The following is a 9440-nucleotide window of genomic DNA, read 5'->3' on the forward strand; positions in this document are numbered from 1 at the left end:
TTACTGTGCAGTTCTGTGATGCTGAACCTGCAGACTGTCCCCTTTCCTTAGCCCATCTGGAGCCATGCAGCAGTTCAGAAGGGCCAGACACCTCCCCTGTGGGAAGCCAGATGGAAAGTGCTACTGGTTTACCATGAAGAAGCAAACTTTTCTCTGCAACATCTCACTTTGTCATTGCCACATTTAGTAAAATTAATATCCTTACAAACCTTGTTCTTTTTCTGAAATCCAGGAGGAAATGAAATGTTAAATAACTGATAGTGAACAATGGAGTTGATGCTGTGGTGGATTCATGCAGATCTTTACAAATGTTATGGAAAGATGCTATATGGTTACTCTCATTTTTTCATTGTGGAGAAGATTGTCTTACTTTCAGTGGCATAAATGTTACGCTGGATTTGACTCAGTGTAAAGTCTTTCTCAAAGCTAAAAAGGGGGCATAATATTTACCTTCTATAGACACAAGTAGTGAAGTTTAATTTATTTATTTTGATGTTCGTTTTTATCTCTAAGTGCAAACTGAGGTGCTATAAAATTATGAAAACAGGATTATTTTTTTTTAAGGTTGTGAGAATAAAATCTCATTCATAATATATAGAGAAGTTATACTATTTAAGATTTTCTCTTGCATTTATTTATTTATCTTTTTATTCCCCCAAAAGCATCTCACCTTGTTCTTTCTGTTCCTGTTGTGAGTGAGTACTACCTTGCTGCCTACCACTGCTAAGTCTCTGTCGAATAAAAGGTGATTAATATTTTAGGAGGCTTACTTGTAAAATAAAGGTTAAATCAAGAAAAACAAGAACAACAACAACAACAACGGACAGACACACACACAAAAAATAAATTACTACTTCTGTTCTGGTAAAGTTAGCATCACATTAATGTAAAGCCACCATTGTAGCATTTTCAAGTTGCATCTGAGAAGTTCCAAGGAATATACCTGTCTCAACAAATTTGTATGCATTACAGGCAGAATTTTAATTCTTTCTAATAAATTGCTAGTGTTCCTATATTGTTATCCAATTACAATTACAGTTATTACTAAAAGCATTTGGCTTTAGTACTTTGGGTGTTCTCTCTATGATGCAAAAGAAAGAGAAACTTGAAATAAGCTATAAGCTTGATGTAATAGGGAAAGTGATACAACCAGAAAGATGGTACAGCCAAAGCTGTAAATTAGAGAATTACTTTTGCTCTAACACCTTAGGAACCAATATTAAGATCAAAACAATTCAATGACAACCCATAGAGCTAAACCCGAGAAACCCATTTTACATGGTGAGAGATGAGGTCCCTATAAAATTCAAACATAGAATCAAAGAATGAGTATGATCAGGGAGGATAATGGGAAATAAATGTCACCTATCAAAAATAAAGTGTATTTCAAGTGTGAGATACATTAAGAAAGGAAGCTAGAGTTTTTGCTCTACACAAATCATTGAAGTCAGTGCATGCAGTTTTCTTGTTTTGTGACCTGAACAGTGTTTGCCCACTGATCCTCTTACACCGGGTATGGCTCAAGAAGTAGTTTAAGGAAAGTCCAATAACTGTCTTTCAATTGGTTCATTTATTTATTTTGTAATGAACACCAGAAGTCTTGTGGTTGGATTTGAGAGTTCCTAGCTAGTTTCATTCTAGACGCAATACGAAAGTGTACTTACCTTATTTTGGTAGTTCTGTTTGAAAAGGAAGTCATCCTGTTCAATAAATTAAAATAAAAAGTATATAATATCAATGTGTTATTAAAAAAAAAAAAGTCAAGTGCTCACAAAGAAAAATAGTGGGGTTTTCAAAAGGTTTCATTCACTTTCATTCGCTTAAACACTCTGCACATAAATTCCTTACACATATTAATTCACAAAAATTAAAGACTTTTTTTTTGGTGAGAGGGGTGAGGGGGAGGGGACGGAATAGTATTTAACGATCATCAAGTAAATTTATTTGGCCAAAAAATAATCTTTCTCTTATTCACTATTTTCAGTGCAAACATGAAGAGAATGTTCAAACACTATTTAATACCTGAAAAATATTCTCTTAATATAATTAAACTTAAGTTTAATTAAATCTTGGCAATTATAAGAAAAGGACAAGGATGTTCTATCTGTACAGTAATATTATTAAGTGTACTATCCATCTAATTCAAGCCCACAGTGAGTCCGCTGAAGTCAATAGGGTTAGTTCCCAGGCTGAATAAAAAGTTAGTGGTTTCATACTAAACATGATTGCAGTGTAATTGGAATTACACATGCATATATTTGTCCCAGTAACTTCATGGATTTTCATAGAGTTGGTTTTTAAAAAAGATATTGTCAGTTCTGCTTATTTAAAATGAAACTTTATTTGTTTTGGATCCTTCTTGGAGAGCAAAAAATAAATACCTGAATACTCTGGTCTGTACCTAGGTTCTAAACACTGCCAATCAATTTCAATTAAAAAGTAATAATAATAATAATAATAATAATAATAATAATAATAATAATAATGTATTTTGTTTCTTTCTTTGAAAAACTTGAAATAAGCTTTAGGCAAGAATTTTGCATTCTTTTTTTTCAAATATGTGTGTTCTTGGACTTCCAAAGTTGAGTCCAGACTTGCTGTCATATTGAATCTTGCTATCATTTGGAGTAATGTTCCTTTTATCCTATTTCACCAGCTTTTCATTATCATGACTATGACAAGAATTATTCTAGGTGTTTCAATGATGATGAAAGAAAAATAAGCTTGACAAGGCTGAAAGAGTGATGCCATTTCATGTAACTTCAGAGCTCTGTGACATACATCTCCATTTCTCAGTAGCCATCTTACGCTGTAGTTCTCTCTTTTCATGATGAAAAGTAGGCACTCTCAAGATGCTATTCACCTGAGACATCACAGATATCTACCTTAAAATGATATGGATCAATCTACACAAGTGTGTTTTCCACCTATTAAGAGAGCGGATTAGATGTAGATTTTGGCCCTCTGAACATCTGCCTTTTAGTTAGATGAATCTCAACATACTTTCTTGATTTTATCATTATTACAGTACCGAATTGATATCACAGTACCAAATTGTGAGAGTATTCCCTGAGAATAATTGAATATTTGTGTCAGGAAAAGCTGTCTCCTTATAAAGAAAGCAAACCAAGATAGACGGAGATAATGTGCCCTGCTCAAGAGTAGTGGTAGAACCTTGAAGAAAGCTGAAGTCTTTGTTCAGTACCCTACCTATAGAAATGCATTGCCATTCAGGATACAAATCACTGAATGCATGGGAAGGCTTACACAACACTAACACTGTGTTGTTGTGAGATGCCTTTGTTATTAATAACCCTCACTATTAATGAAATTTTATTACTACTATTTCTAACCATAATCAGAATTCCTCTTTCTGTGCACTGTGCATACACAATGAGAAATGACTGGGATCATTCAGCCATCTAAGAAACTGTATGTGCCTTAGGACAGTCAGGAAGGAGATGCTTCTGACCCCAAAAAATCTGTGAGTGCTCTGAGGATAGGAAACCATGGATTGCATTGATCGGTGGTATGACAAATCAGCTGGAGATATGGCAACAAAAAGACCTGGAAAGGAATGAACAGGGAGAGGAGCTGGAGCTTCAATATGGTGGATGGGAAATGATAGATAGTTTAGAAACTAAGGATACTGTAGTGTGGAGGTGGGTAGGTTATTGTTTGGAACTGCTGCCTTGAATGAGCAATGGGAAGAGAGGTGGAGAAAAAAAAAAAAAAAAAAAAAAAAGACTAAGCTTGTAACTTAATGAGAAACTCAAAATGTCACATATAAGCAAGGAATATGACATAAAATATTAAGAGATTCTAATGCTGACTGGGAAAATTTATAGAGTTGGAGCTGTCTGTCTTAAATCATACCCTCTATTTATCTTTGCTTCATCTTCCCCAAGCATTCTCTGAGGACAGTGAAAGTTTTTAATTCTGTGTATTTATAAAAAATTTACAAAGGACTAATTTAAACACTACATTAAGATAATAGAAATAATAATGCAAATAATCTGAGATGAAAAAAGAAGCTGCAGCAGGAAGAAAGGGTTACAAAACATTAGCTACAAAGATGCTGGGTTTTTGTTTGCTTGCTTGCTTGCTTGCTTGGTTTTTAATGAAAACTGACATTTTCATACCTAGAAAAGTAATTATTTGGTGGTTTGTTGCTCTGTCTGTTATGAAGGGATGCTGCTTTATATTGTTATGGTTGAAACTAGCCTTTCATTACAGCTAGTTCATTCATTCTGCACCTGCCACAGCCAACAAAATCAAGTTCACCAAAGTATCTTACTAACTTACATCTGATTAAAGGATTTTGTTTGTTTGTTTGTTTGTTTGTTGGTTGTTTGGTTGGTTGGTTTATTTTCTTGGATAAAGCTGAAGAACTCCCATCTGGAGTAACTTGTCCAGGTGAGTCCCCAGTACAAGAGAGCTGTTGGAGAGGGTCCAGAGGAGAGCCATGAAGATGATCAGGGGACTGGAACACCTCCCCTACGAAGACAGGCTGAGGGAGCTGGGCTTCTTCAGCCTGGAGAAAAGACGACCTAAATGCAGCCTTTGAGTACATAAAAGGAGCCTACAAACAGGAGGGGAAGCAACTCTTTGAAACGGTAGATAACAGCAGGACAAGTGGAAATGGTTTTAAATTGAGGGAGGGAAGATTTAGGTTGGATGTCAGGGGGAAGTTCTTAACAGAGAGTGGTGAGGTGCTGGAACAGGCTGCCCAGAGAGGTTGTAGATGCCCCATCCCTAGAGGTGTTCAAGGCCAGATTGGATGGGGCCCTGCGCAGCCTAGTCTAATATTAAATGTGGACGTTGGTGGCCCTGCATGTGGCAGGGGTGGGTGGAGATTCATGATCCTTGAGATCTCTTCCAACCTTGGCCATGCTGTGATTCTGTGAACAGTAGTTAAGGTTCCTAGGATTTGTGAGAGCAATAAGGCAACCTCATTTTGTACTTTCTAATCCCTAAATATTTCACACAGCATCCAAAGACCTTGAACACTCCACACAACCCCAAGATTCAGTCATCTCTCACACTCTTGCCGTAGTTAGAGCACTAAGCGTTTGCCTGTGGATTTACCATTAGCCAAAACAGCTTAAAATTCCAGATTACCCCTCTTACACCAATACAGTGTGTACAATAGATAGAATAGGGATAAGCAGGGGACATCACACAGTTGATTAGATATCTTGAGAGAAAATACAGCTATACACATAAGAGAGGATTGATCTCAGATCCAGAAGACAGGCAGAAAGAACAAATATGTTTATATATTTTTATTTTTATTTCTGGAAACAATACACACCCACTAGCCAACCACACAAACAAAAAACCCACCACCACAAAAAATCATTCCGTCTCATAAGGAAATGTGTTAACGAATAACAAGATGGGATCCAAATGGAGAACAGGAATGTCATAGGAACAGTGAAGTCCTGAAAAAATGCCAACTTATTAAAAATTAGAACTATGTTTGACTATGGAAACAAGCAATAATTATTACTAACTAGTGATCTTTTGAAGGAAATACAATATTAACCCAGGTATCACAAGATCAGATGTTTAAATATGAAAACCTAAAAATTCCATGTAAGCAGGATTTGCACAATTATTGTTGTTCTCTATCTCTTAGGAAGGACCAGTGAGATTAGAAAACATAATACATGTGGGATACATATGAAATGGCCCTCCTTAACTGAGACTCTACAGTCAACTGCAGTCAATCCTCTCACCATAGACCATCCCAGAAGATGCATTATATGCATGAACTTCCACATGATATATCTAGTTTATAAGTCTTCTGAAGTTTTCAAAGTTGTCAGTTTAGTCTCACTAATACAACAAAACATTTAAAGTTCATATACATTTGCTTTAATGAAAGTTTGATTTGACAAAGAAATTCTTGTGCTTAAACTTTTGGTTTCCAGTTCTGGGATAAAGAAGAATGTGTAAATACTGATCTAAAAATTCTGATTTTTTACTAGATCCTAATCTTTGTGTTTATTTCTTTCTGAATTGTGTTATAGAAAGATGAATTTCCTCAGAGATCATACTGTGCAAATAGACAAGACTGTCCCTATCCAGGATTCCTTTAACTACACTAATTAAAACATACCAAACCAACCAACCAACTAAACAAACAAAAAACAATTATTATTACTTGGATTACTAAATAAGGAAATTGGATTAAGCAGTTTAGTTTAGATAAAGTAACCCATAAGCAAAATTGTGGCAAAGATGGGATTAAGTTATAACACTTCTTTCTCTGTGCTCAAATACTACTTATTTATTTATTTATTAATCTAGATTAGCATTTCTGACATGTGTTCAAGCCTAAGCAGATCTCTCTGTTCCCAGTGGGGCCTGAATGCACTGCCAGCTCAATCCTTTGTCAGCTTGCAGAGTCTTATGGTATAAATCAAACAAAGACATGCAGGGATCTTTCCTGTGGACCCTATAATAGATAGAGTTACCTTTTAATGCAAAATGATTCTTCTGAGTAACAGGGATTTGTGGAAGAGGGGGAAAAAAAAAAACACAACAAAAAGGAGACTAGGTACAACCCCATTTTGTAAACTGAAAGGACCCTAGCTAATGCTCCATAAAAACTGGCTTAATATACAGTTATTACAAAGCTTCAGTTTTTTGACAGATTAAGTGCTATTAAATCACTTTGCTCTGAAGGCACTAAAAGGTCACAAGATGAATTAGTTGAGGCCGTCTTAGCTTACTCCACAGCACACTGCTCCACTAAGAAGAGAGAGGGGTGAAAAAAAGAAAACTCAACTGGAAATTATGACCCTCTAAATGTCTATAGGATGCGAAGCTGTGAAGAATGACAGTGCCTTGTCAAAAGCAAGCAGATGGGCTTTTATCAGCTTGCAGGGCAATTTTCTTCTTCTTTTATTTTATTTTTTTTTCCTTTCTCTTTTCTGTGTTTTTTTTTTTTTTTTTTTTTTTTTTTTTTTTCCCTTTTGGTAGACTCTGATCCATAATGTTGTATTCAGAATTCTGATTCTGCCCTTTAGGAAGAATTTTCCTGCTGAAAAGATCAGCAGGTATAACTTGGCCTACTGCTTAGAGCATGTACTCAATTTGGATGAAATAATTTCTTTAACAATTCAGATGGAGCATATACTTTTGAAGTGGGTGCTTAAATAGGAAAGAAAATACCACTTCTGTGAGGTTTTCATACATATTTCGGTAAGGTTGGCATCTCATGCCTTGTGATATTTATTTTTCTGTTTGTCTTAAGGCATTCACACTGAAAACAGACAAAGACTGTAGAATCATAGAATCATAGAGAGGTTTGGTTTGAAAGGGACACTTAAGATCACCTAGCACCCACCCCCCTGCTATAGGCAAAGACCCCTCCCTCAAGACTGGGCTTCTCAAAGTTCCATCCAGCCTAGCCTTGAATGCTTCCAGGGAGGGGGCATTGATAACTTCACTGGGCAATGTGCAGTGTCTCATCACCCACAGAGAAGGATTTCTTCCTAATATGTAGTTTAAATCCACCCTCTTCCAGTTTAAAACCATTTCCCCTTGTACTGTCGCCTCATTAAAGTCTTCCCAGCTTTTCTGCAGGCCCCATTCAGGTACTGGAAGGTTGTTACAAGGGCCCTGCAGAGCCTTCTCCTCTCCAGGCTGAAGAACCCCAGTCCTCTTAGCCTGTCCTCATAGGGGAGATGCTCCAGCCCTCCTGTCATCTTCATGGCCCTTCTCTAGACCTGCTCCAACAGCTCAATATCCTTCTTGTGATGAGGGCTCCAGGACTAAATGTAGCACTCACCTTGGGTCTCAAAAGAGCAGAGCAGAATCACCTCCCTTGACCTGCTGGTCACACTTCTCTTGATGCAACCCAATATATGGTTGGCTTTTTGGGCTGCAGGCTCACATTGCTGGCTCATGTTGAGTCTTTCATCAGCCAACACCCCCAAGCCTTTTTCCTTCGAGCTGCTGTCTAGTCATTCTCCATCTGTGTTTTTTCTACTACTGTTTTCTTATAAGAGATTATTCCCTTTGCACCTTTGTCTCAGAGCTTGCTGATGAATGCAGATGAACAAGTCCAGACAAGTCCTGGTCAAAAAAATCTTTTGTCTGAAGATGTGCAGGGGAAACAGAGAGAGAGAGAGAGACAAGTAGCAGCTTAATGGCCAGGTGATGGACTCTCCTGAGCCTGCTCTGTCGCTGTAGCTGCTTGCTGCCTAAAGCCAGCCACTCTGCTGCTGCTCTCCCCTGCACTTTCACTCCTGTACTGAACTCGGATGATCAGAATGGTGTGCAATGGGATATTGCTGGATCTTGGTGGTGACTATCCCTGCTTTACGTAATTCTTGCTCCTTTCCTATCTTTCCTATCGCCTGCTTTCCTTTTCCCATCACCCTAATTTGTAATTGTTGCCGCCTTCCCTTCCCCATCTCCCTTGGTGACTAGGATTTATCATATACAGGTTCAACCAGCATTTGAACCACTGTTTCTTAATTTCATGTCAAATATACAAATATCAAATAATCTCCTCTCCCTCCTGCAAATCGGAGCAAGACACTTCTCCAGACTGATAACTCTGCCTTCAGTTAAGTTATTGCAGTATTACAAGGTCATTGTAAATGGGATAAAAACTGAATCTGTGATGAAGTTTTCATTAAACCTCTGATGCGTCTTTGGTTTTACAGCAGAAATGGCCCTCTATCATGTAATCTGTCTGGTTTGGTTTCCTTCAGAAAAGCAGAAAAAATCAGTAATTGAGAACACTTTGTCCTTAATTCACCCTACTGGTATCCAAAAGTTGTTGATCACATATTGTATTTTTCTACCCAGAGTTTGAGAACGGCAGGAGATTTTTACATTCAATAGGCCATGAGCTGCATTACTTCAGCACAATTGATGAAGAAAAGATAGATCAGTGACCTAGGCATTTTGGATTTCTTTACATTTTTATGGATGAATGTCACAGCTGTCGCATCTTTTCAATGCTGATTTTCTTTTTTTTCCTTTATCATTCTCATTTCTATTTTTCCTTCATTTTGCAAATCTAAGCCTTGCTTCCTACCCCTACTAACAACTTGAGTGCTCATCAGCTCTGACAGCGTTCTTTATGTTCACTGCCTTTTTTTTATAATGTAGATCAATCTTGACTCAGCAAGATACTTAAATATGTCCCCAATTTTAAGTATTTCAATGGGGAATGTAAAGTCAATGGGAGTCATCATGACTTAAATTTTGACACATGCTCAATTACTTTGCTGTATTGGGTCTTCCTGTGTATTAAAAGCCTGTTGGTATGATAGCACCTGTCCCTCAAAGCCCTTATTGATCTTCTGAATTGGTCTTTATCAGTGATAGAGGAGTAATCACATAAGCAAAGAACTGCATAACTTTAGACCTGGAAAATGGAAAACATCAGGGGTGTTTAAATGAAGTACTTCACC

At 37.2% G+C, this 9440-nt stretch overlaps 1 protein-coding gene across 38 annotated transcripts in view; it reads right to left on the minus strand.

Annotated features, from left to right (window-relative positions):
* The window catches only part of LOC146542112 (uncharacterized), a 74145-nt gene extending 66026 nt beyond the window's left edge, over positions 1–8119 (minus strand). For 5 of the 38 annotated variants that reach the window (XR_014880437.1, XR_014880436.1, XR_014880435.1 and 2 more), the window contains exons 1-2: positions 7802–8115; positions 1665–1700 (exon numbers count right to left, since the gene is read on the minus strand). Coding sequence is in view for 10 of the 38 variants with exons in the window: in XM_085213438.1 (XP_085069564.1) it covers positions 1665–1699 (35 nt within the window). In the remaining 28 variants the exon portion in view is untranslated. Of the gene's footprint in view, positions 1–670; positions 732–1664; positions 1701–7801 lie in introns of all 38 variants that reach the window. The other 33 variants (XR_014880447.1, XR_014880446.1, XM_085213441.1 and 30 more) reach the window with 22 other exon arrangements.
* Between the last annotated feature and the right edge of the window lie 1321 nt (positions 8120–9440).

This window comes from Meleagris gallopavo, chromosome Z (genome assembly GCF_905368555.1).
Source record: "Meleagris gallopavo chromosome Z, MGAL_WU_HG_1.1, whole genome shotgun sequence".
Taxonomy (NCBI): Eukaryota; Metazoa; Chordata; class Aves; order Galliformes; family Phasianidae; genus Meleagris; species Meleagris gallopavo.